Source organism: Pleurodeles waltl, chromosome 5, assembly GCF_031143425.1.
Source record: "Pleurodeles waltl isolate 20211129_DDA chromosome 5, aPleWal1.hap1.20221129, whole genome shotgun sequence".
NCBI lineage: Eukaryota > Metazoa > Chordata > Amphibia > Caudata > Salamandridae > Pleurodeles > Pleurodeles waltl.
The window spans coordinates 701,143,711-701,171,535 of NC_090444.1; the positions used below are offsets into that span (position 1 = coordinate 701,143,711).

A 27,825-nucleotide genomic window follows, 5' to 3' on the forward strand; every position below is an offset into this window, starting at 1 on the left:
ACAAACACTGGGAGCTCAAATTCTGTTACCTCCTACGCATAAAGCCTCTCGGCGCATAACTGTAATGTTTTTAAGTTTAATCTACAGCTCTGATGCCAGCAAATCGCGAGGCGCCAGCGCATAACGCAGCCCCAAATGTTCCAACCAGACGCGCAACCTGTCATTTGTGAGCGTCATCAGCAGCTCTTCCCCCACGCAGCTCCGCGCGCCCCTCCTCAGTTGCTACGCACCTACCTGTGGAGAACTTGTCCAGGCCTCACCTGCGATGCACGGCGCCGACCAGGTACGCTGCTCTGGCAGCCTCGGCGCCTCCACTCCGAACTCGGCATGATGGAGGGGCGACTTGCATGAGACAGACCCAGGGAAGAGGGCAGGATTCCGAAAGTCGATGAAAGGTACATGTGGATCTATTTGAACTATTATATACAGATCTGCCTGTTTAACAATGCTTTCTCAGACCTGCACATGCAACACATTGTTCAGCACACAAACGCGCGGCCCTGCTTTAACTATCCACTTCGTAACACTCCTTGAAAAAAGCCGTCTGTGGAATACTCGATGTCAGCATACATGTCTGTTTTGAATGTTTATTTACAGCGAAAAAAACATTGAGCTAGAAATAGTAAAATATGTGTCTTCATGTTTCATAGGCAAATACAATTTAAAAAAGGCATTCAATTAGTTTGTGGTCTCCTTCATGGTTGGATTTATCACGGTAAACTTTTCCGCACCTCTTGTTGGAATACTGGATGTCTGAATACATTTCTATATTTCTTAACATACAGCAACAAAACATTTCAGCGAAAAAATAGTAGACGAGATATTAAAAAGGCAGCATTATAGAAGTTAATGTCTGTTGGTCTCATGCAATGCACCTTGCTTGGGAAAGGCTGGGTTGTCCAACGTGCTTGGATTCGCTGCCAGGCCTTTTTCCCCTCAGGTGGCTATTTGGGGCAGTTCGCGCTTAGGCCCACATAACGTTTTGTCCACATAAGCTACACACACCAAATTTGCGTCCTTTTTCCCCCAACATTCTAGGGATTCTAGAGGTACCCAGAGTTTGAGGGTTACCCTGGAGGAGACCAAGAAGATAGCCAAAATACAGCGAAAATGTCGTTTAAAAAAACAATGGGAAAAAAGGGCTGCAAAAGAAGGCTTGTGTTTTTTTCCCCTGAAATGGCATTAACAAACGGTTTGCGGCGCTAAAATCATAATCTTCCTGGCTTTCAGAAACAGAATCATAAAACCAAATTTTTCAACGCAATTTTCGCATTTTATTGGGACATACCCCATTTTTACTATATTTTGTGCTTTTAGCCTCCTTCCAGTTAGTGACAGAAATGGGTGTGAAACCAATGCTGGATCCCGGAAAGCTAAACATTTCTGAAAGGTAGACAAAATTCTGAATTCAGCAACGGGTCATTTATGTAGATCCTACAAAGTTTTCCTACAGAAAATAACAGCTCAAATAAAAAGAATATTGAAATTGAGGTGAAAAAAAACAGCCATTTTCTCCACCTTTTACTCTGTAACTTTTTCCTGCGATGTCAGATTTTTGAAAGCAATATACCGTTATTGCTGCTGTATTCTTCTGGTTGTAGGGATATATAGGGTTTGTAGGTTCATCAAGTACCCTAGGCACCCAGAGCCAATAAATGAGCAGCACCTTGCAATGGGTTTTCATTCTATACCGGGTATACAACAATTAATTTGCTGAAATATAAAGGGTAACAAATATGTATCAAGGAAACATTTGTATTTCCAAAGTGGGCACAAGATAAGGTGTTGAGAAGCAGTGGTTATTTGCACATCTCTGAATTCCGGGGTCCCCATATCAGCGTGTGAATTACAGTGCATTTCTCAAACAGACGTTTTTTTTACACACTGCCTTACATTTGGAAGGAAATAATGTATAGAGAAATACAAGGGGCACTAACACTTGTTCTTCTATTCTATCTTCCCCCAAAACTCCTGATAAAAATGGTACCTCACTTGTGTGAGTAGGCCTAGTGTCTGCACCAGGAAATGCAACATGGATACATCACATTTTTACATTGAAATCTGACTTGTTTTTTGCAAAGTGCCTAGCTGTGGATTTTGGCCTCTAGCTCAGCCGGCATCTAGGAAAACCTAGCAAACCTGTGCATTTTTGAAAACTAGACACCTAGGGGAATCCAGGATGGGGTGACTTGTGGGTCTCCCCCCAGGTTTTGTTACCCAGATTATTTTGCAAACCTCAAAATTTGGCCCAAAAACACTTTTTCCTCAAATTTCAGTGACAGAAAGTTCTGGAACCTGAGAGGAGCCACAAATTTCCTTCGACTCAGCTTTCCCTCAAGTCTCCCGATTAAAATGGTACCTCACTTCTGTGGGTAGACCTAGTGCCCGCAACAGAAAATGCCCCAAAACACAACGTGAACAGATCACATTTCACCAAAGAAAACAGAGCTGTTTTTTGCAAACTGCCTAGCTGTGGATTTTGGCCTCTAGCTCAGCCGGCACCTAGGGAAACCTACCAAACCTGTGCATTTTTGAAAACTAGAGACCTAGGGGAATCCAAGATGAGGCGACTTGATGGGCTCTTACCAGGTTCTGTTTTTACCACCCAGCGTTCCCTCAAGTCTCCTGATTAAAATGGTACCTCGCTTCTGTGGGTAGACCTAGTGTCCGCAACAGAAAATGCCCTAAAGCACAACGTGGACACATCACATTTTACCCAAAGAATACAGAGCTGTTTTTTACAAACTGCCTAGCTGTGGTTTTTGGCCTCTAGCTCAGCCGGCACCTAGGAAAACCTACCAAACCTGTGCATTTTTGGTCCTGGGCTCAGCAGCCATATAGGGAAACCTACCAAACCCAAATATTAGACACCCGAGGGTCCAGGGAGGTGTGACTTGCATGGATCCTCTAATGTTTTCTAACCCAGAATCCTCAGCAAACCTCAAATTTAGCTAGAAAAAAAATCACATTTTCCCCACATTTCTGTGTGGGATCACCACACTGGGACACAGTTCTTACCACCCAACGATCCCCTCTGTCTCCCGGGAAAAATTATACCTCACTTGTGTAGGTGGGCCAAGTGCCTGTGACAGGGAAGAGCCAAAAACATGTCGCAATTGAGGCGGAACCAAAGTGGGTCCAAAAGGGCAGTTTGAATAAAAACATTTTTAGGCTGAGAAGTGGGGCATAATTTTTATCGGTATAGAGGCGACAATGCTGGGCGGTAGGAATTTTGTGGATTCCTGCAGATTCCAGAAGGATCCATCACAAAAATGTGGGGAAAATGTGTGATTTCCAGCATAGTTGGATGTTTGTAGGGCATTGTGCGTCACAAAATGGTGTGGGGTGCACGTGAAGCACACCACCCTGGACTCACCCAGATGTTTGGTTTTCAGATGTGTCTAGGTCTTGTGGATTTTTCTACATGGCAGCGTCCCAAAGTCCAAAAAGTGCAGTCCTCACCATACCAAGTGGGACGATTTTGAGAGTTAGACAAGCTCTCACTGTCCAAATGTAAAACTAAAACCCCAAATAATCAAATGTTCTCTTGCTTGCCGTGGGATAAGATGTTTTTGTGTGCTGGGGAGAGCTGAAAGACTGTTATCCCCTTCAGTTGTGGTGGGGGCATAACCATGCCCACACTGGTTGGTAGCCACCACCCAACTTTTTTTTTTAATTCCCTGGCATGTAGTAGGCTTTCTGCCCTCTCCAGGGAGTGGATCGGGGGTAACTGCCCTATCTGCGCACCAGTGGGCAGAACAACTTTGGTCCCATTTATTTGGGGTGGAGGCATGGCCATACCCTCACCCTCTTTTTTTGAAAAAAAAAAAAATCTTCCCTGGACTCTGGTGGGCTTTCTGCCCCATTGGGGGCAGATGGGCCTTCCTAAATTAGGCTCCCCTGCCCCCAAGGGGGCAGATATGGCCAACAATAATGTGTCCCCATGGGGAGCGACCCTTGCCCAAGGGCCTGCCTCCCCAAACAAAACACACACACACACCAATCCCTGGTGCCTAAGTGGTTTCTGTCCCCCCAGGGCCTAATAGAAATAGGCAGATCTGCCCCCAAGGGGGGCAGAAATGGCCTAAAATAAATTTGCCTCCCAAGGGGAGCAGCTTTTGCCTAAGGGGTCGCTCCCCTTGTGTGACATTGGCGCAAGAAAAAAAATCCTGGTGCCTAGTGGTTTCTACCCCCCTTGGGGGATGATTGGCGTAATAAAAATAGGTCAATCTGCCCCCAAGGCGACTAGAAATGGCTTAAAATAAAACTGCCAGGGGGGGGGAGGGGAAGAAACCACTAGGCACCATGGGATTTTTTGGGGCGCCAATTTCACGCAAGGAGAGCGACCCCTTAGGCAAGGGTCGCTCCCCGGGGGAGGGGGAGGGGGAGGGCACATTTATTTTAGGACATTTTCTGCTCCTCTTGGGGGCAGATCGGCCCATTTCTTTTGGGGGGGGGGGGGCAGACCACCTATGCACCAGGGATTGGTGTGTGTGTTTTATTTGGTGGCCAGCCCCTCGCAAGGTTCGCTCCCCATGGGGGCACATTACTGTTGGCCAGAAAGCCCACCAGAGACCAGGGAAGATTTCTTTTTTCAAGATAAGAGGGTGGGGGTATGGCCATATCCCCACCCCAAATAAACGAGGCCAAAGTTGTTCTGCCCATCAGTGGGCAGATGGGGCAATTACCCCCAATCCACACCCCACGGGGGGCAGAAAGTCTACTAGATGCCAGGGAATAAAAAAATAGTGTGGTGGTGGCTACCAACCAGTATGGGCATGGTAATGCCCCCACCCGAACTGAAGGGGGTAACAGTCTTTCAGCTCTCCCCCGCACACTTAAACATCTTATTCCATGACAAGCAAGAGGACATATGATTATTTTGGGTTTTGGTTTTACATCTGGGCCATGAGAGCTTGGCTAACTCTCAAAACCGTCCCACTTGGAATGGTGAGGGCTGCACTTTTTGGACTTTGGGACGCTGCCATGTAGAAAAATCCAAAAGACCTAGACACATCTGAAAACGAAACATCTGGGTGAGTCCAGGGTGATGTGGTTCACATGCACCCCACACCATTTTCTTACTCACAATACCCTGCAAACCTCCAACTTAGTCGGAAATCATACATTTTTTCCACATTTTTGTGATGGAACCTTCCAGAATCTGTAGGAATCCACAAAAATCCTACCACCCAGCATTGTCTCATCTATACCAATAAAAATTGTGCCCCACTTATCAGGCTAAAAATGTGTTTTTTCAAACTGCCCTTTTGGAACCACTTTGGTTCCCCAGTCAATTTCGACATGTTTTTGGCTCTTCCGTGTCACAGGCACTTGGCACACCTACACAAGTGAGGTATCATTTTTACGGGGAGACTGATGGGAATGTTGGATGGTAGGAAATTTGTCCCAGTGTGGTGATCCCACACAGAAATTTGGGAAAAATTTGATTTTTTAGCTAAATTTGAGGTTTGCTGAGGATCCTGGGTAAGAAAACATTGGGGGATCAATGCAAGTTACAACTCCATGGATTCCCTCGGGTGTCTAGTTTTCAGAAATGTTTGGGTTTGGTAGGTTTCCCTATATGGCTGCAGAGCCCAGGACCAAACCGGGTCTCCTCCGCAAAAACAGGTAGTTTAGTATTTGATCATTTTGATGTGTCCACACAGTGTTTTGGGGCATTTCCTTTCACAGGTACTAGGCCTACCCACACAAGTGAGGTACCATTTTTATCGGGAGACTTGGGGGCGCGCTGGGTGGAAGGGAATTTGTGTTTCCTCTCAGATTCCAGAACTTGCTTTCACCGAAATATGAGGAAAAAGTGTTTTTTGGCCAAATGTTGAGGTTTGAAAAGGATTCTGGGTAACAGAACCTGGTGAGAGCCCCACAAGTCACATCCTGGATTCCCCTAGGTGTCTAGTTTTCAAAAATGCGCAGGTTTGGTAGGTTTCCCTAGGTGACGGCTGAGCTAGAGGCCAAAATCTACAGCTAGGCACTTTGCAAAAAAGACGTCAGATTTCACTGTAAAAATGTGATATGTCCATGTTTCGTTTCCTGTTGTGAGCATTAGGCCTACCCACGCAAGTGAGGTACCATTTTTATCGGGAGACTTAGGGGAACACAGAATACAAAACAAGTGTTATTGCCCCTCGTCTTTTTCTACATTTCTTCCTTCCAAATGTAAGACAGTGTGTAAATAAGAAGTCTATTTGAGAAATACCCTGTAATTCACAGGCTAGTATGGCCCCCCCAGAATTCATAGATGTGAAAATAACCACTGTTTCAAAACACCTTATCTTGTGCCCATTTTGGAAATAGAAAGGTTTTATTGATACCTATTTTTCACTCTTTATATTTCAGCAAATTAATTGCTGTATACACTGTATAGAATGAAAACCCACTGCAAGGTGCAGTTCATTTATTGGCTCTGGGTACCTAGGGTTCTTGATGAACCTACAAGACCTATATATCCCCGTAACCAGAAGAGTCCAGCAGACATAATGGTATATTGCTTTAAAAAATCTGACATTGCAGGAAAAAGTTACAGATTAAACGTTGAGAAAAATGGCTGCTTTTTTTCACCTCAATTTCAATATTTTTTTAATTTCAGCTGTTATTTTCTGTAGGAAAACCTTGTAGGATCTACACAAATTACCCCTTGCTGAAGTCAGAAATGTTTAGCTTTCTGGGATCCAGCATTGGTTTCACACTCATTTCTGTCACTAACTGGAAGGAGGCTGAAAGCACAAAAAAATAGTAAAAATGGGGTATATCTCAGTAAAATGCAAAATTGTGTTGAAAAATTGGGTTTTCTGATTCAAGTCTGCCTGTTCCTCAAAGCTGGGAAGCTGGTGATTTTAGCACCGCAAACCCTTTGTTGAGGGTAAAAACCACAGGCCTTCTTCTGCATCCCTTTTTTCCCCATTTTTATTTTAAAAAACGAAGTTTTTGCTGCATTTTGGCTAATTTCTTGGTCTCCTTCAGGAGAACCCACAAACTCTGGGTACCTCTAGTATCCCTAGAACATTGGAAAAAAAGGAGGCAAATTTGGCGTGGGTAATTTATGTGGACAACATGTTATGAGGGCCTAAACGCGAACTGCTCTAAATAGCCAAAAAAAGGCCTGGCACCTGAGGGGGAAAAGGCCTGACAGCAAAAGGGTTAAAGCCAGACCTCTTGGCATTGCCAATGTTTGTTACAATTGTTGCCTTGTAATAAATGCAATAAAAAAGATGTGTTTGAACAAAACCTTCACCTTTGCTTCACACATGCACTAGTTCTTTAAAAATTACAACAAATCAAATCGTATTAACATTGATAAGGATACAATCCATTCACTAACATATTGCACATTAAATACCAAGCTGATATCAATTAATTCAGGTGGATACACTCCTGCCTGTTTTTCTAAATCTCTTTTTTGTGCATCCGTGTGTGATTCATCAATATCTTTTTTCTGTTCGGCGTGTGCTAGGCTTTGGTAATGTCAGTTATTATAATTGTCACTGCCATCAAGGCTTGTGTGGCATCCCTTCCTGGGAACAGAGGCTGAAGCTAAATTGATGTAACTTCCTGTGGTGTCGCTACGGTCAAGAGGTACATGTATCACTTCATCTGTCATTGTCAGTTTGGTGAATCGACATCTACTCCAGCATGGTCATTGTGTGCAGTTTTCACTGCCACGCTATTTTTTTTGGGGGAAATAACGCCGCCTCATTTTTTTGTCCAGAGGTAGATGCTAAATGCCATGCGAATCTCTTGTGGACACATCATGGTGTGGCTGGAAATATTCAAAATCAGCCAAGATGGCTGCCATTTCTGAGCATGCAGTGATTGCAGTTAGGATGGGAGAAGCGTTCTGTTTGTCTTGAAAAGAAAGGCATCTCCAGGGTGCCTGCGTGTGATCACTGCGCAAACCTGAGGTTATTCAAAATTAAGAGACACAGAAACAGAAATGAGAAAGTGAACACAAGACATTATATTTTGCTGAGTGGCTCATTCTATTTACACTTGTTTCACTGTGTCTGTAATTAAGTGTAGAGAACACACACTAATTATGAGGACCAGCTGCACTGTTTTCCATTTCTGATTGCAAGCTTGAATCTGAAGCAGCTGATAAACAAGGCAACGGTCTAGGCGCAGACCTATCAGTGTTCATCGGGGGAGGAGGGATTTGTCTCCTTTAAATTCCCGTAATATGCAATATCTCAGCAGGTGTTGTAGGTTTGTGGGACAAATGTTTGAGGTCAGATGAACTCTCTTAAGCCCTCAAAAGGCGAGGGCTGAGTCAAACCAATGGCGCTATATTATTAATAAGCCCTACCATTCTACCTTTAGGGAAGAGGCAATCCCAAACCAGGCCAGATAAAATGAGGGTGAAGGACTCGTTAGCTAGGGGTTAGGGGCTGCCCCAAACTCTGGACAATTGACCATTTTACCAAGGACATCATCAAACAGTGAGCAAGAAGAACTACTGCGCAGGCATGAAGTAATGAAAATGAATGTGTAAGTATATTGATGGTCTAGTAGCAATCAAATAAGCAGATATTTACCACCAGTGAATACAATATATTGTGAAGTAATAACTACAAAAATAGGCTACAATAAAGTCAGTAATTGTGACTCTGCAGCTTTAGTTAAGTTTCTCTTTGTAGACTTTTTTTTTTAAGTATCCAATAACCTCGGGTACATTTGCCAAATCTACACAAAAACTTTTCGTTATTGGACAGCTTCAACTTTGTTTCTTTATATCAAATTCCATGAAATTTGGAAATATGGGGTGATGTAAAAGAAACATTTCGCCATGTTGAGTATACTTTCTCCCTGTCACAGAAAAATCTACCAACTGGAATAACACCTAACATGGCATGAAGGCAGAGTTTTGGTCAGATAAAATAAATGTAAATCTGTTCATAACTGTAAGATGTACACACTGTATGCATTACTTGGGGGATTCAAAGGGTTAATAATATTTATATATTTTGACAGCAAGGTTTGACAACTATTTGATAAGGGGGGAAGAACAAATTTTGCATTGATATGGCACTGGACTAAAATGCCAAGCCGCAGTTAGAACTTTAACCCAGGACGAACTTTTGTCTTCAGCATAACACTTTGTCCCTTGACAGATGTATATTCTGGTAATTTAATATGTCCTCTTGGAAAATTAAATACATGGACACACCCATGTGATACTTGATAGCCTTGAGAAAGTCCCCGGTAGACAATTCTAGGGGGCAAAACATGTGTTTGCTGTTGTCCTCCAAGTGTGCATTTATAAATATCTTCTGGATTTACTGTCTTGATTCAGCGTATCAATTTTAAAACACAACCTGGTGACAGTGCAAGTTTTGAACATATATACTGGATCTATGGTGGGTCTATCAATCTTTCTTCTGTAGTCTTAAGAAACTCTTTTGAGGTAAACTGGTCCATACCTCATTTAATAGCCCACATTTGGAATAAAAGGGTATTTCACTGGATGAGAGAGTTGGACCATTGAAATACTGTTTCTCGAGTTGCAAAACAAAGCTGTTTTATTCCTGCAAAGCTTCCACCTTCTTTAGGTCTCTTCTACCAGACAGTTTTAAGCTGTCTGGTTATGAAAGACTTTTTGTAGGCTATCTCAAGAACTTACAGTGGGCTTAGAGCCTGCCCACGTCTTCCAATCAGTGGCTCGCTTTATTGCAACTTTAATTTGCTTGATTTGTACTCAATGGCTTTACTTCCTCTTGTGTTTATCACACAACTGCAGCAAAGCCTCTTTATCATCCTTTTGATTGGCTCACCTGAATACTTCCGTCATTCACTTTTAGAGAATTACTTTTTTGTTAAGGATTCCATGAGTGTATATGTGTTTTCTAGCTCTCTCCCTCATGTGCTGTTCTCTTGTGTTATTTTCCCATGCGATTCTTCCCCCTCCTTTATTCCTTCTTCATCCACTTTATTTAAATTTTATACTCTTGACCACTTTCCTATGCCTCCCGCTTATCCCACCTGCCTCTCAAACCGCTGAGATGCATTTAACTTTTTTTAAACATAATTTTTTTCGAGGATCAGACAGCTGACATTTGTTGATGAGCCGTTCCCTACAAGAAAAGCTTAGGGGCCACTTAGAATTCCCTTTTTATTTACCAATCTAAGTGGTGTCTACCATATTAAATTGGATAATAAAAGAAGAGAAAATGTCGCCTGTATCATTCTGTAGACGCCTGACTAGTGGTAAACAGGGTGTCAAACTCTTAGCATTAGTCAAGTAGAAGTCAGAAACAATTTTTGATCAAAACAATGGTCGGTTATTCACCCAAAGACACCACTCGACTTAATCTGCACTGGGTTCTCTTCACTGGCTCCCCATTGAACAGCGCATTAATTTTAAAGCCGTCTGCTATGGCATTGTGTACTCCACAATAGGGGTCTGGCCTTTCTTAGGCATATTATAACTCTCTACATCCCCCAGAGATCACTTAGATCCTCCTCCGCTTCCTTGATCAATACACTTCGGTTTAATAAAGCAAGATGGGGAGGCAGGTCTTTTGCCTTCAAGGCGGGTCACATATGGAATTCTTTACCACTGATTAAAAAACTCAGAACTTCAGTTTCGTAAAAAACTCAAGACCTTTCTCTTTTCCTTATAGTTTATCAGCTTTAGCTGTTTAATGGTCCTGCATCAGCACTGGGAGGCCTCCGGGTAGCCATACGCTCTACAAATATATAATGATAATAATAATAATAAAAATAATAATAACATTTTGCCATAAAGAAGCAGCATCAGTATTGAAGCTTATAAACAGAGGTGCATGGAGAGGAGGCCTACATGGTACATAGGTTAGCTAACACATTTTGAGGTCTGCAGTTAATTGACCCCAGGAGCAATTTCATGTTAGGCTGGGACAGGTGTGTATTGTTTGACCTTGGGCTTTGTTGATTCATTTGGTAAATAGGCCATCAAACCTATAAAATAACTCCCCTATGGAGGGAAAAAGTATGTTTTTTCACAACTTCATGTATCCCCTGTATATTTAATGCTTGCATCTGTTGAATTTGTTTTGAATGCATCTGTGAAATGAAGATCCAGTTTTAGCTCTCGCCTACGACAGCACATGTCTGATGCTTAGACATATTGTTAGCTTATAGTGGGCTTAGAGCTCACCCCTTGATTAACATTGGTTGGCTTTATTGTAACTCAATTTTCTTGCTTCTTATTGGTCCCTAATGTGGGCTTTTATTCTGTGGGCTTTTATTCCTCTTTTGCTGTTTGACTCTCCCCTGGAGCATGGATGCATTACTTGTGTCCGTCCACTGCTTTATTTTCTTCTTTTTATGCATTCTACAAGAGTACATATTTTCCAGTGGTCTCTCTTGTATAATCTATGTTCCTCTTTCTCATCTTTGTGTTTCTCCTCTCACCCACCTGCCCCTCCACATGCCCCTCACTTGCCCCAGGCTCTTGCCTTTCCTCTCCCAGTTACTGTTCTCACTTCCTCCCACCGCCCTCCTTACACTGTCAGTCTTGCTTACCCACCTCTGTTGTTTATGTGCTTCCCCATCGCCATCCTCCCAACTACTGTTGTTTATTTGGGTCCCCATACTCACCTGCCACCCTTTGTTGTTTATGTGCTTTCTTTGCCGACCAACTGTTGTCTGTGTGCTTCCCCACCCCTGTCCACCCACCCACCCACCCTTCTTTATGTGCTTCCCCATCCGCACCTACCCTCTGATCGCTGTACGTGTGCTTTCCCATCGGCACCCCTCCATTGTCCCTATGCTTCTCCATCGCCCAACCTCCATTGTCTGTTTGCTTCCCCATTGTTCCTTTTGCTTATCACTTTCTTCCCACCCACCTTTCTCTCCCACCCACCATCTCTCTGTGTTGCTTGTTTCCCGCCCGCTCCCCACCCTAACCCACCCCTCGTTTTTTGTTAAAGTACGTAAGCACTATGTAAAAAAAATGCAATGGCACTAAAGAAAACAGCACATTTTGTGCAACTTTTTATTTACTAATATATGTCTGATTAGTAAATAAAAAGAAAACACAATGCTTGCCTCATTTTCTAGGCACCTACAAAATAACGGCCTGGTCATAAAACTTGTTTAACATTATTTTCAGCCATGATGCACAGCCTGCACGCTGCTGTGCTGCACGGTTAAAAATCGTTGCTAAAGCCAAACGCTCTCACAGGTGAGACCCATTGGCTTTGCCAGTGATTGATGAATCTGAAGATGACAAACACATCTTACATTCAAGCTATCTTTGCTTGAAACTGACTATTTAGCTAATGGATTTTTTATTTTAGTAATCGGCAGTGAAGCACGGAAAGACGATTAAGTACTAGTTTGTGCACTCGGTTAGCACAAAAAGGCCATTTTAAGAGAATTAAAATCTGTAGGAGAGCAGAGGTTTTGCAGTACCTTAGCAGGAAAGGGAGCTGCTTGATCCTTTAAGATGCAGTCTGGATGGTATTTTACAGTATCATTTTATTCTTCTGTTGCTAAGTGTAACTGACAAATTACCTATTTAAGATCAGCGTGATGCTTAGTTTTTTGTTGTTTCTTTCTCACGTTAAAGTTCCGTAGTTTTATTTCACCTCCTCTATGGGAACCAGGTGTGGCCCGTCCTTTAGAGCGGAGGGGCCACTCCAGCTCCTCCCCCCCACCTTTTGCCCTCATGAAGAGTGCCTGTCTGGGTGAGCAAAGGTCAGCCTGACAGTCTTCATGTTCAGCTCAGGCAGCCAGGAGCATGACATGCGCAATTTGTGCAGACTCCTGGCTGCCTGAGCTGAACTTGGCTGGGCTGAAGAGGTTACAGCTCCTATAGGTGTGCCCTCGTCGGCTCAGTGAAGGTGCCTCGAGGCCCTCCCCCTCGGTGACGAGGGTAAGTGTCACCCATTGACTCCGACCTTGGGGCTACAGGTTTAAGCCTTGAAGCGCCCAAGGCAAGTGTCAATCGTCACAGAGTGGGATGGGGTCAGAAGTCTCACTGACCCCATCCTACTCTGTGATGAAGTTGGGACTGCTGCCTTCCCTCTTTAGCTGACCTAGGGTAAGCCAGAGAGGGAAGGCAGCAGTCCCAACCCTCCTGGGACTCCGAGCTGAAGGTAAGTGTGTGCATTAAATGAATGATTGGTGCGTGCATGTATGTATGTTTGAATGTTGATGAGTGTTGTGAATGGATGTGCATGCAAGTGTGAATGAAGGAGTGTGAGTGTGCTTCCCACCAGCCCCACTCCCTCCTAAAATTGCTGGCTGCCCCTGATAGGAACATTTGCTTTTTGGTTTTCACTAGAGAAAAATTGACTCATTCTTATTAGAGTTTGCGTCCGAAATACAAATCATTGCGGATATCTCGTCCTCAGTATTATAAGTGCCATAGGCTATAATGGATGGGACGTCTGCACATTTGTCCCGGTGTATCCCATCTGCCAAACTTTAAATAAAACCCAGTAAGCTAAAACTGGAAATTGTGCTTACTGTTATTATTAAATACCGATTCGCCAATAATTTGATTCATGCAACTGTGTAAATATTCTTTGGATGTATGCATGTTGAAGTCCAGTTGAACATATTTAGCTCCTGCATAGGAAATGGCATTTTTAGTGGGCTGCATTAGGCGATTAACAAAGTATTCCCAAAATATGTTATGAACTACTTTACTTGCTGAGAAAATTCTTCACTTTTACTGTGAATGTGTAATTAGAAGATGTGATGTTAGTGGCATTTCTTTTAATCAATGGAGTGCAGCCAATCAGAATAAACAAATGTTGGTTCTGTGTGGAACACATCATCTGTGGGGTCTTTTCGAGATCACTTTTTCCATGCTAGCTTTTAATATCTGCCCACACTGACTCATGGCATCTACAGGCTCTGATTAGGTGATTAAATATAAGAGGAAAATACACAACTAGTTTTGGATGTCAAGGAGGTCTTTACAACAAATGCAGAAGCAATTTGAGCCTGCTTACTAGGTATCAACAATGGAATTAATGAATTATCTCCTAATGCTTATCGGCCGAGATATGAGGTAACATAGTGAAGATATATCAGTGTATGGTGCATTGTCGTGCTGGCTTCGTCGACACAGTGAGAAACCATCCCCCATCACTAAGGTGAATTAAAAAGGTGGGCAGCAGCACTCTGCACCACCTGTAGTCTCTTTAGCACATAGGAAGGAGAGTTGAAGAAAAGAAATTCCGTAGTCCAGGTGAGACAGTATCAGAGCTTGGACAATGAGCCTTTTGGCTGCAAAGGGAAGAACTGTGAACATTTTCCTACAGGTCTTCAGTAAGTAAAAACAAGTAGCCACCAATTTCTTCTAGTGGCATTCCATTGTGAGGTGAGAGTCCAGCCAAAAACCTAGACTCTTTATATTATCTTTGGGCAGGGGAAGGTCACTTAGTCCAACTGAGACTGAGGGAGGGGGCTTCAGACAAGAAAAATGTCCTACCAGCATAACCTCCGTTTATTCCTCATTTAACTTGAGTCTGCTGTCCACCATCAATCTAGCAACATCAGACAGGCATGAAGAGAGAGTCTGGTCCCAGTAGAAAAGGAAAAAAAACAGTTAAGTGTCATCGGCATAGGACACAAGAGACAATCCATGGGGTTCGACGATCTTTGCCAGAGGGGCCATATAAATATTGAAGAGAGCGGGGCTTAATGAAGTACCCTGTGGGACCCCACAAGTCAGTGGGAAAATGTCAGAATAATAGGGTTGATCCAGAACTTGAAAAGTTATTTGGCTCAAATATGAGGAAAGCCATTTGAGGCAGGTAACCTTCGATTCTTATTTGAGAGGCTCTGCGAAGAAGAACTTTATGATCTACAGTGTCAAAGGAGGCACTTAGATCCAGTAAAATGATTGCTGCATATCCACCAGCATCCACGCGTTTTCTAGTGTCTTCAGTGACAGCCAACAAGGCTGTTTCGGTGCCGTGTTTCAGCTTTGACCACTGACTACCATTAACTTAGCACAAGGATGATGGTTTACAGGAGGTTGGGTGAGGAGTGTAATTACAATTAAGAAGCGGTCCAACCAAACCAAAGGAAGAGGAGCCTTGGCTAATAAATTAGTGAGATTACTAAAAGCTAGGTTGATTGTATGACCATGATGATGGGTGGGGCCAGATATCATTTGTGTTAAGTCCAAGGCTGCTAAATCTGTGACTAGGGCTTTAGCAGACGTGTTGTGAGGATCACCTACCTGAATATTAAAATCAGTTTGAATATTTACAAGCAAACTCTGCCACCCAGTCAGGCAAAGCCTGCAAAAACTTACGATGGGGCCCCGGAGGACGGTAAATTAAGATGCCAGAGAAGGTTAAGATGGCATCAATTGTCAAAAAGAAGGCCAGACTTGCAGTCTGGAATACAAAAGGGATGGATATGACAATAAATAGTATTTTTATAAATTATTCCAATCCCTCCTCCTCTTCTCTGGGTCTATCTAGGTGTTGTAAGGAGTAGTTTCAGGGATGGGAGATAATTATATCAGGAGCGGAGTCCTCAGAGAGCCAAGTTTCTGTCAAAAACAGAACCTCTGGGGTATATTCATTTAACAATTAATTAATATAAAGTTTGTGTGCAGGTAAGGAACAACCATTAAGCAGCAATAGTCTGATGGTCTGTTCTTCCTCCAGTCTTACATTCGCAGGGAATATAGCCTGAGGAATCAATTGACAAGAATCACAAATTGGAGGAAAATGGGCTAGAGGGGGATAGGGGTTGGGCCAGTGTTCCAGCGCTGAGCCCACTGCGCGTCCGCTTCATTGGCTCTCTTGGGCCCAGGAAGCAAGTAACCACAACTACACCGCACACAAAGTTGGCGGTTCTAGTTGGAACAATGAATTGGTTAGAAAATGGCCGCCGGGGAGCGAGCAATGAACATGCCAGAAAATAGAAATCCTTGAGGGCCCAGGTGTCTCTGAACACGGGCAACGGGGCCTCTGGGAGATCTGCGTGTTAAAAAAATTCTATGATATTTTAAATAATGAAATTGTATAATATCCAGAAAATTTTAAAGTATGAATATTTTTAAAAGCAAATGCGAGCGTGCTGTCTAAAAAATAACAGAGCTTTACCTGCTAAAAATGTTGGTCTTGGATGTTTTCTGTATTATCTGAAATCCAATTCTCCCGCACAATAAAAGTGGCTCCTGTTAAATCCCAATTAAATTTCATTTAATGGATCACAACTGTGCATAGGTACAACACAGATGCTTGACTACCAAACTAAGAATATGCATATTTCAGTTATCACCATCAAATAAAAGAAATCAAGGAATAGCTCATGACAACCAATATAAGGCATTTGCATTTTGGATTAAAAACGTGCAAAATTCTCTTGTTCAGCTGAGAGCAGAAGACATTCTGGGATGCTCGGGGGTACTTTATCAAAATGGTGTGCTGCTCAAATTCTGCAACCTTTCCTCAATCGTAGTCTGGTATTCTGCAATATCCAGATTATCAAATAAGGCATATTCAAGACTTTGGGAGGTGGCATATAGTACCAGCATCTGTAAAGTGGTTCAGTCGATTAGTGAATGAGGTAAAACTGTTTTCTAATTACTTGTGTGCAAGGTTATTGCAAAAATAAGAGCACAGTTTTTAAATATAGCGTTTTTAAGTTGCAAGGTAAGAGTCAATCATCATGTTACAATTTGTACTTGCACTTTATGCACCTCAAAATGCACGGATCAGTGACACTTATCTTAATGTTATTAAAAGATGGGAGGCTCATATTATGCTGTCTCTTTTCTGCTGTTTATTTGGGTAGCACCTTTAAAGTACACACTACATTTTCCACAATCCTGCTTCCATGGGCAGGAATTAACAATACAGACGAAATACACCAAACATGATAAACAGAGGCAATCCATAATCTACATCCTCTTTTGTTGCGGTCTGAGTTAAATACATGATAGACCTATGTACCGTTTTTGCAAGAATTTAGCACGCATAGTGCCTTTGTCTATTGTAATTTTGTTTAGACTGTATTTGCAGTTATGCAGGTTATGTTCAAACAAGCGGAATGTGCCTGTTTATTTAAATAATTATTACCCTGCATGCAATGATTTATGGCCTATAATATTATTACATAGAAGTGTGTCTTTCAACCCATGTCAGCCCTCGTTTCGAGTGAAATGATTGAACTACGAGTAAAAGCAAAATGTAAAAAAGTCCTACTTGTTCAAATTTAAACAATTGTGCACGTTGTTTATAAATAACTGTTACTTATGTGAAATTCCGATTTGTGGATCTTCAATTCCCTATTTGTGAAAACAGTGCCATTATGGATAAGAATGGAGTTTGTAACCTTGCTGATAAGAAAATACAGAAATCTAAGGCATTGAAGAGAAACCTCTGTGATGTTTTTCACAATTCTGTGGACAACTCAATACACAAAATGGTCTCTTCCTCTTTTAAAAACGTGGCTACCCATATGGGTAATTCAGTCGTGACAGCAATAAAAAGTACCTTGTGTGTGCCTACAAGGGGCAAACAGTTAATGAGAAATAAGCATAATGTTAATTAATGAAAATCCTCATGGGTGTGTGCATGATGTGCATGGTGGCAGATGAATTTTGAAATATGAAAAGGACTTAAAGTCCCTTTGGCAGAATCCAAATATGGATGCATTTGAGGATCCAACCAAGAAGGCCATATGACGATTTGAATTATTAGTACTCAGATTACTTATATGGTAATCAATAAGTCAAAAAGGAGGCAGAGGCATGAAAGACCGCATCTTACCACTCTAGTGGATGAATTAGAAAGAACAAAATATTTGTAGTGCAAGAGTCTTGAAGACCAGCCTTTATCGTCATCAAAAACCAGGATGAAAATCCATAGATGTTTTATTGAAAGATAAAGGAATAACATAATGTGTTTTATCAAGAAAGAAATCTTGGGAGTCTGTGCCGTCCATAATTTGAATTGAATTGTATTGGACTTTCATTATGTTATGTAGTTTATATGAGTGCTGGGTCACATAGGAAAACTATATGCTAATGATGCACTATATGTGGATAACGATGTCCCCAATAACCCTAAAAGATTAAAATTGGCTAACAAGCTGCAGACTGGAATTTTGGATATAGAAAGCAATTCCATGTTTGACCTGAGTTTGGTACACTGACTGAATTCCGCTGAGTGTTTTCCTCTATCTTTTGTGGATGACTACATTAAGTCCAAAATTAGGAATCCCAGTCACAGAGCCACTATGTCCAAAATAAGAGAAAGATCTATGCCCTTGGACTCTAAAATTATCACCTTTTGAGAAGAGGTGGTATCGATCCCATAAGGAATGTGTATAGAGCCTCATCATCATGGCAATACAACATATTGGACACACTGGGTCCATTCACAAGAACATTATGCCTGGTTGAGCAGGCAAAGAACACAGGTTACCCTCTGGACCCAGAGTTAGTTTCCAGGTGAACCAAAGATCTTTTTGGGAAATACGAATGCAGGCCTGCTATACGAAAAGAGTAAAAGATTCTTACTGATGATAGATCCAAAATTAGGGGAACTTGCTGGTTCTGAGAGTGAACAGAGTAACCAAGGATCTATATTAGGAGACAACTTTATTAAGTAGATTGACCATTGTGTGCAAGCTTTTTCTTCACTAGATGAAGCTCACTCCTCACTGAGGCGGGTGTCTGATTGTGTCTCTCCCATTGCTGGTGGATACAGGGGTTGTTTCTCTGGCTGTACTACCTACTTAAGACCCTACTTCAACTGCCAACAGTACAGATACATCCAGCCAATGTTCTTCCAACAAAGGAGAGGAGGATGCTTCAATAGAGAACATGAACGAAGGCGGAGTTCAATGCAAGAATTCCCCTCTAGGGTTCTACAAACATTCCTGGTGGTCCACATGAAATTGTATGCCATACCAGTACAGACCAGGCTTCCTACTTCAATCTAGCTCTCTTGGTTGGGGGGGGGGACGACACATTTTTGCAAAGGTCTAAGATTTTCTCCATAAGGGGTCCATCAAGCCTTGCTTGGTACACCCACACAGCAATATAAGATTAATTTAAAAGTAGAACAGAAGGTTTTGCCAGTAATAAAGCTAAAAAGAATCTCAACCTGTTTCTTCTTTATCGATATTTTAAAATGGAGACTGCTATCAGTCTAAGAGATATTATCCTCCCTGGTATTAGACAATGCAACTAGATTAGCAGGATGCTTATCCATCAGTGCCAATTTTCATAGTCACAGGAAGTATTTGCTGTTCCACTGGCTGGGGTAGGCATAATTGGTCAAGTCCCTACCATTTATTTTCTCCACTACTCCCTGATGTTTCACTAAGCTGTTAAAAACATTAGCGGCAGCCATCGGATCCCAGAGACTGAAGATGGTGGTATAACTGGACAATACATTTCTAAGCCTGGAACGGAATCTTTTGCTGACATAAGTATAGACAGCCATTAAAGTGATTCACACATTGGGTTTAATCACAAATCTAAGAAAATCGAATCTCAAAAAGAATGGAATTTCTGGTATTTTAGTATATTCAGACAGGGAGATTATTTTACTTTAACACTCAAAACTGAAGGTAATCAAGAAGGAGTTCAGGATGATGTTGGCCCAACAGCAAATTTCTCTCCGGTGTATGGTGAGACATGTTGGCCTTATTTCATCTTCCATTCAAGTGATCTTTCTGGGACCCTCTTACTACAGGGTTATCCAGTTTTAAAAGATAAGCATTTACAAACAGGTCTATAATATTCAGAGATGGTTCCTTTAGATCTAGGGGCAAAGGAAGACAAACTGGTGGTTGAGCCACATAGATGCCTGGCAGGGGCAAGTAATTTAAATTTTTCCTACAACCCCCAGATCTACAATTAGAATAAGATGCAAGTCTCTGGGGCTGGGGTGACGGGCATGTCAATGGAGAAATAGGGTCTAAGAGTGAGTTAACAGTGCACATAAACTGTTCAGTGTTTCTTGCACACACCTTTGTGGTCCAAAGCTTGGTAAATATCAGGATCAGATGAGCACTTCTCTTAAGCATGGACAATCTGACCACAGTCAGGTACATAAACACAATGGAGGGGAACAAGATGAAAGCCCCTGGTAGAAGTCTCCACCAGCAGATATCACTGATGGCAGAGTATCTTCTGGGACCATGCATCACAGTTGCAGATCTGTACTCAAGAAAGCTGTATGACAACAGCAAATGGCATCTGGATGGTCAGGTTTTCAAGACCCTGAACAAGGTCCATTTGACATAGACCTGTTTGCTTCCCGGTTTAAGAATCAGTTACAGAGGTATTTCAGCTAGAGACCAACTATGGAAGCTTTAGTGGTGGATGCTTTTATTCAGGAATGGTCTGGTAGAAATCACTATTGCTTCTCAGTCTTTTGTCATAAGAAGCTTGATATGGAGATGTGTGGCACAGATTCACAGACAGCTGGCAAAAATGGTCCTGACATCACCACTTCGATGTCACAGACTTTGTACCCTCCTTTCTAACAGACTGTTCAATTCATCTGCCAGTCTTCCCACAACTGGCAATCTGAGTCCAGTGGCACGGAACCTATCTGGTTGTTTACAGACATGTCAGGTTTATCTGAGTCTGCTCTGGCTATTTCAGAGCCTCATGGACACAGGTAGGGCCAATGAGGTGGCTGGTGTATGGAGGGAAGGCTGGATGACATTTCATGAGATTCCAGAGATGTGTTGAATTTCTCATCCTCCTTGGCGGCTGGGGACAAGCAATGGACTATCAATGGGTACATGTCAGAAATATCAGCACAACATCAGAAGGTTGATAGGAAACCAGGTGGAAAACGTTCTTTAGTTTTTAGATTACTAAAGAGAATTAGATATGCAAATCCTCCTAAACCCAGATACTTTATTTTGTGGGAAGTTACTTTGGTTTTATAGTTCTTTTAATTGCAGAAGTACAATAACAAACTTTCTTTTTAATTACTGTCCGCCAAGTTAGTTATCGCACTATGCATGGGGTCCTTTAAAACAGTATTGGATGTCGGATCTCTAGACATTTCTGCAGCGCACTATTCCCAGATATGGGCTCCATTTACCATTACAAGGAAATACCAAGAAAGCTTCCATCTCTATAAAGATTCCATCATTTCCTTGGCATCCTAAATAGTGTGTGATATGATACCTTAAGCATTATGTGCAGGTAAGTATGAACCTGAGACAATCTGCGTAATTATTAATATAATTAATCTCATTGTGTAAGCCATTTACTCCAGTAACGGCAACTACCTTAAGTATATGGGTTAAGAGGGACATGGCATTTAAGGGGTTCGACACAGGGTACTTTGGGGCTCATTCTGTTTGCAGGTTGCTACGGCTTGAAAGCCCTGTAGGGCATCTGTAAGTCAACAGAGTGGTTTAGGATTTCAACACTCAAAACCTTTCACTGTAAACCAATTCAGCATGCAGCAATAAAGTTGTGTATAGTTTTAAAATTGCATAATATGAGCGTCAAGTCCTGTAATAAAATTACAGCTTCCCCCAGCCAGTTGGTAAAGGAGAGTGATGATTGTATGAGACACAAAGGAGGATAATATTAACCTGCTGTCAGTATGTATGCCCATCCTTGCAATAGTTAATAACACATTTCTTGTGATTATTCCTAGTGCCAATTGCAACTAACGAGAAGACGTTCATTGTGGAGGTTTATCAAAGAAAAGAAGAAGTTATTTGATTCCTTTTTCGCTTTTTGCTGCTTTTTACATTGTTTCGGTTCTTCTATGGACTTTGGACTTCAGTCATCAAGAAAAGAGGATGTGAGTTATGGACTGTTCCTTCTTACTGTACTTTGTTTATTTCTTCTGTCTTGTTGCATCCTGACAGACAAAACAGAGGTGTGGGAAATGCAGTGTAGGTGCTAGTAAAATAAATGATTGGAAAGATACTGTATAATATTGGCCTTATTTGTCTTTAACAACATTAGAACTCTGTTTCACAAAAACGCCAGGGAAATCTGCAATTTCCCTTTAAAAGCAAAAAATTTATAAAAAATGTTTTCAGTTTCTCCACTTACCCCGCATGTACTTACACATGAACCCTTCCGAAAGACTTTGGGATTGATTTAGATAATGGCAGATCAGTTACTCTGTCACATCAGTGACAGATGTCTTGTCTGCTGAAATCTAAATCACATAGGATATAATGGGATTTAGATTTCGGTGGACGGTATATCTCTCCCAGTTGTGACGGAGTAAATCATCCACCCATATCTAAATCAGGCCCTTTGTTTTGTTTTTATTTTTAAAACACCCATATATGGAAACCTCACAGTTCTGAACCAACACAGTCAACACAACTAATGATGGAGCCCCCATCGATGCTTCAGTTGAGGACGTGATAACAGTGGGTTACTTCAGCTGGTGTGGGGATGCCCCCTACTCATAAATAATGGCAGGATGTTGTTCGGGTATTTGGAAAAATGAAATTATGATGTGTGAAATCAGATCTATGCGCGACATTATTGGGTTTGTGAAAGGTATCCCATAGGGTGGACGGCAATGCCTTCTTGTTAGCCAACCGCAGAGATTATGGCATAGAAACCTACATGTTGGGGCAGCCTTCCACTTCTAGGCCCAGGGTCCTTTGGGGACCTAGATGGTCTTCTCCACTGTGACATGGACAGTCCTGAGGACCCTGCAGAGGAAGCAACCGAGTAGCTGCTCCACCCAGACATTGCCGATCATTGGTTTCGATCTATACCCTGTTGTATTTAACTTCATAATTACGCCTCTCTAATTATCAGCATTTCTCTTCTTTTCACATGTTTTTTTATTTCTGTCATCAGTATGCCCAGCTATGCTAATCTGTTCGTGTATGAAACTGTGTTCTTGAATTGTCTTGTAAATAAGACCACCAATGAGGTACAATGCCCACTCGCCCTTCTTGGAGTGTATCTATGCAACCTTACCATCGCATGATGCTAGTACCATTTCTGTATGATTGTACTTGCTATGTTGAGTTTGAATAAAGTATAATAAAAAAATAAGTAATGAGGAAGGGCCGTAGGGAAGTTCCAAACGTTTCATGTTTCATTTCATATTATGTCGACATGGCAAAAAAACTTTTAAAATCCGTGTTACACTATTCATACTATTTAATACAAGTAAAGTAATAAAAGGTATCCCACAACCCCTTCACCTTCCCCTGAAGGTAGAGTAAGATTTCCAAATAAAATATATTGATAACAATCAGCAGGATATGCTAAGAATTTCAACCTCCATCCAGCCCTGAACATAACCAAGTCAATTTTTTGGGTTACTGGTTTATCACTAAATCTATAAATACTTTAAAAATGCATTACATTCCAAGCAACGTAAAAGTATTATTTACAATTACATTACATTACAAGCAACGTAAAAGTATTATTTACAATTCATTACATTTGTTATACGATTTTTGTTAACCTGCCATAATATCAAAAAGGTTAGCCTCGGGTGATAAATGTCACAAAGAGCATTTATGTCACAGCAGCGATATATGAGATGCTCTGCAAAATCTTGTACTGAATCTTACCAAATTGTTACATTAACTGCTTTTATAACTAAGCTAGTCTATAAACTTTACTAGGGGTATACCTTATGATTAAAACCTAGCAATAATGTAAATTACGTTACTTTTGTAGAAACATAAGGAATTATGATCAGAACGTTTCGGTTCCAAAAGAAAAAGCAGGGTTTTGTGTAATTTCCTGAATTTCAGAAGTGAAGATTCAGTGAGAAGAGGTAATGAATTCCAAAGCTTTGATGCTTTTACTGAACAAGTGCTGTGTCCCGGTCAGACTTTACAAACTGCTGAGATCTGCACAATGACCAATATTGCTGATCTTTGCTGTCAACTAAGTATATATCCTGTTAAACCCTGCAGCCATATAATCTGGTGTCTTTACGAACCTGGCTCAGTGGACGGGGGCCAGCACTATAAAATGGGCATTGTCCTGAACGGAAAGCTAGTGCACAGAGTCCAATGCGGCTGAAATGTGATGTGAGACTTGAAAGGAGCCTTGCATATGCATTCTGGACCAACTAGAAGCAGTCTAAGGTTTTCTCTGCTGCACCCAAGTGAATACCAATACTCTAGCTATTTTCTAACACAGTCAAAAGGCACTGACCACACTGCCATGCTGACGAGAGTCAATAAAGGGCAGAATTCCATGTAAAGCCATCAGATTGTAAGAGGGTGAGGCCTCCTGTAGATCGGGGATAATGTATGATCAAGAAATAAGCTTTGGCTGAGCACTATTTTCAGAGGGGTTGGGCAGACAAGCATACTCATTGGCCAGATGACAGAGGTCTAGGGGTGAGATGTGGAGCAGGTCAATAGAATCTCGTCTCTGACGGACTGAGATTCAGAAAGACAGCTAACATCCTTCATCTCACCACTGCCAGGCCGGACGTGAGTTGAGCTATCTGGCTCACGTCTGCCTCCTTGTATTAACCAGACTGAGCATGAGCTGCTTAACATCTGCGTACATATAACAGCATGCTCCCAGAATATGCAGAACATATGCGAAAGGGTATGTACAAATGTTAAATCACAAAGGGGAAGGAAATGTCCCTTGCTGGACACGCTGCTTAATAGCACAAGTGAAGGAAACAACCGGGGACAAAAGCACTTTTTGAGTTCTATTCAGGAGGAAAGATTTAACAAATCCAGAGCCAGGTATCTGCAGTCCACATCTCGGAGTGTTTGCACCAGTTGATGATGTCAGATTGTGTCAAAGGCCATCAAAAGAGCTTATAAAGTAAGAGCTGCAACACAACTGCCATCTTGGACTTTTGTCTCTCCATGAGTTGGCTACCTTGATGATGCTGGTTGTAGCTCTTTGTCCAGCCAAGTTTTTTTTCTTTTTCTGTAGTTGAAATGTTTATGTCTCATTACATTTTTAATAACTGAGAAATGTTTTCAGGCTTACACGTTTAAAGGTCTGATGACGACTGCATGCTGCAACTGATGACTGGAGAGCGCCTACATTAATTGCATTTACTCTTTAAGGTATTGGCATTTTCCCTGCTCAGTCCTCTGGGGCACCTAATCAACACAAATGACTGCCACAGGACACCCACCATCATACAATACAGGGCGGGAGGGGGAGCAGGGAAATCTTAGGATGTAGACAATGGGCACGAGACAGACAACTCAACTGCACATATGAGTTCTCAGTCACAGCCCAAGGCCTAGATAACTAGTGCTTCACTGAGGCTTTCTGGACTGCCTTTGCCACCTTGAGGGTAAATATCAGGGCAGGATGTCATTTAATAATTTAACGGCTTGCCTGTAGCTCACAACTGACATTTTGAAACGTATTTCCATACTTTCGGCTAGTTTTGAGAACTTTGTGGTGTAAAGTAATCACAGGAGGCAATCAACATTCAACTCCTGCAATATATCAAACAGCTTTCACCCAACCTCTAATTTATTTAAAATTCATACTGGAAGGAATAAGGCATATATTTCCCAAGGAAGCAGCAGATGCCAGTGAAATAGAAACTCGAAGGGGCACATGAATCTTTTCAACTACAAGTGCACCCTGCAAGGTATCATGCTGTGCTAAGCGTGTTGAGCAACTTAGAGGCTAACATTTCAATGCATGTAGAGGCCCACTTATCAGTGGCCTATACATCGCTCTGGTGTTACATGCACAGGGGTTGGCCTAGCACACCTTAGTTATAGCCTTACTTCCCAGTAGCCTCATTTAGTGGTTTGAGGGTTATCAGATGACAGAAATGATTCCAGAAGAATCCGAAGACTTGCTGCTTTTTGAGTGAAATAAAAAACAAATCTGAATGCATGGATGAGTTGAATTCAAGAAGTATACTCTTATAAATTAACAGTAGAAAGTCAATATATGGTTAGGCTGCTGCCTTAAAGGTTGAACAAGAAACTTTTGTTAAACCAATGTGGTTCACAACTTGGGTGAATCTCCATAATGCTGCTCTGTGAAAAAAATGTATTTTTCCTTTACCAATTGTATGATTGGTACAGAGGGAGGTGGGGTGTAGGCGTCAAATATGTCTCCTTCCCCCATCCAACTGAGGCACTATTGAAGGTACCTGAACTGACAGTAAATGGCAATGTCAGTACCTTAACTGACAAACATAGAGTAGAAATAGAGGTATAATTACATTTTGAGGGCTTCCAAAATCTGTCAACCTTCAAAAAAATTACCCAGTGCTGCAGAAATTCAGAGCACAAGGCATGCATCTCCACGGGTTGGACCGCCTCCTCTTCCACAGCACGCACACTGGTTGTGTTGAGCGTGCACTACCTGCTAATGTCTTAGGCTGCAACGCCAGGCACAGAGGTTATCGATTTGTTTCTGAACAAACGCCAACCCCCTAAGTGGAGTCCGGCTAGTCTTCTTTCATGTCAGCGGCTGCGTTCCCCCCAGCGCCACCTCAGCTCTCAAGGCAGCCCTGCTCCGAAACAAAACCCACGTAATACCGAAAGAGCACGCGCGCCGCAAGCTGTCACCCGCTTAATGCACTTGATCATTTCTATCATAATAGCGTGGCAATTAAATATATGGGAGGTGTGTGCGTTGGAGGGCTGGGTAGGTGGAGGATTTCTACATATATCCCATCTCTATAAATATTGGCTTGGGGAAATCACTTGTGAATGCAAAATTGAAGAAAAAAAGCCCGGCGCGCTAGATGCTCAGCTGTTGTTCGCGACTTGCATTAATTCAAGGGGTGCGTTTGGACGCTCTGATTTTTGACTCAATCTGTTCATCGTCGTTTTCTGACTCCTTTTTTTCGCCCTCTCTTTCCCACCCCCTCCCCACCGCTCTCGTTCTGCTCCTCACAGACCTCTTGTCTTGAAAGCTATCAGCGACCGCAGGTGCCTGCGTTTCCATCAGAGAGGAGTGGGCAGGCAGACGGTGACCACAGATAATTCCCATGGCCTCGGCGGGGCTGCAGATCTTCGCCTTCCTGCTTGCCTTGCTCGGCGCCTTTGGAGCCATCGCTGCCACCTTGATGCCCAACTGGAAGGTCAACGCAGACACGGGTGCAAGCATTATCACCGCCATCACTCAGATGCAAGGACTCTGGATGGACTGCACGTGGTTTAGCACAGGGATGTTCAGCTGCACTGTGAAGTACTCCCTCCTTTCCCTCCCTGTTTACATCCAGGTAGCGCGGACCACCATGGTGCTCTCCTGCGTCCTAGCAGCTTTTGGAATCTTCATCTCAGCTGCTGGCATGAAGTGTACTAGACTGGGAGGAGACCGGGAGACAAAAAGTCTAACTGCCTTTGCTGGGGGCATCTGCTTTGTCCTGGCGGGGATCTTCGGCTTGATACCAACATCATGGTACACAAGGGAGATAATTTCCAGTTTTTTGGACCCAATGGTCCCAGAGAGCAATAAGAATGAACCAGGTGGAGCGGTGTACATGGGATTTGTTTCAGCAGGGCTTCTACTTGTTGCAGGCCTGATTTTTTGCACATCGTGCATGAGGAAACATCAAGAAGACTGGCGATGCCCCTCTAAGAAACAACTTCAACCACCCATGCAACCCCCAGAAAATGGCAATGCAGGTTACAACCTGCAGGACTATGTGTAAACACAGGGACCCGAACAAGCTGAAGATCTGTATGCTGTGGCTTTGCTTACTTTAGAATTGCTAAATATTAAAATATATATTGATATAACACTTTTTTATTTCAAAAACATGAATGCAAAAGATTTACCTTAATGTTGTGAAGATATATTTTTCGCCCTTGCATTTGTATCTAAAGATAAATCTACAGAGAACCAACGAAACTGCTATATGCTGTCCTGCTTATTTTTCAATAAACATGCTACGTGTAAGACTA

The 27,825-nt window shown here is 42.2% G+C and overlaps 2 protein-coding genes across 4 annotated transcripts in view; one reads left to right on the top strand and one right to left on the bottom strand.

Annotated features, from left to right (window-relative positions):
* Positions 1 to 27,825, bottom strand: part of TFB1M (transcription factor B1, mitochondrial) — a 391,094-nt gene that overhangs the window by 107,664 nt on the left and 255,605 nt on the right. The window lies entirely within an intron of this gene.
* On the top strand, positions 31 to 27,808 carry CLDN20 (claudin 20). 2 transcript variants are annotated; one of them, XM_069234643.1, is made up of 4 exons: positions 31 to 395; positions 21,618 to 21,767; positions 24,917 to 25,002; positions 26,815 to 27,808. In XM_069234643.1, the coding sequence occupies exon 4, from the start codon at positions 26,907 to 26,909 to the stop codon at positions 27,570 to 27,572; it is 666 nt and encodes a 221-aa protein (XP_069090744.1). In that variant the 5' UTR covers positions 31 to 395; positions 21,618 to 21,767; positions 24,917 to 25,002; positions 26,815 to 26,906; the 3' UTR covers positions 27,573 to 27,808. The 2 variants fall into 2 exon arrangements, with proteins under 2 accessions (XP_069090744.1, XP_069090745.1); XM_069234644.1 differs by lacking the exon at positions 24,917 to 25,002.

Bases quoted from the DNA above. Each gene is read 5' to 3' on its own strand.
- CLDN20 (XM_069234643.1), top strand. From the start codon at position 26,907: ATGGCCTCGGCGGGGCTGCAGATCTTCGCCTTCCTGCTTGCCTTGCTC.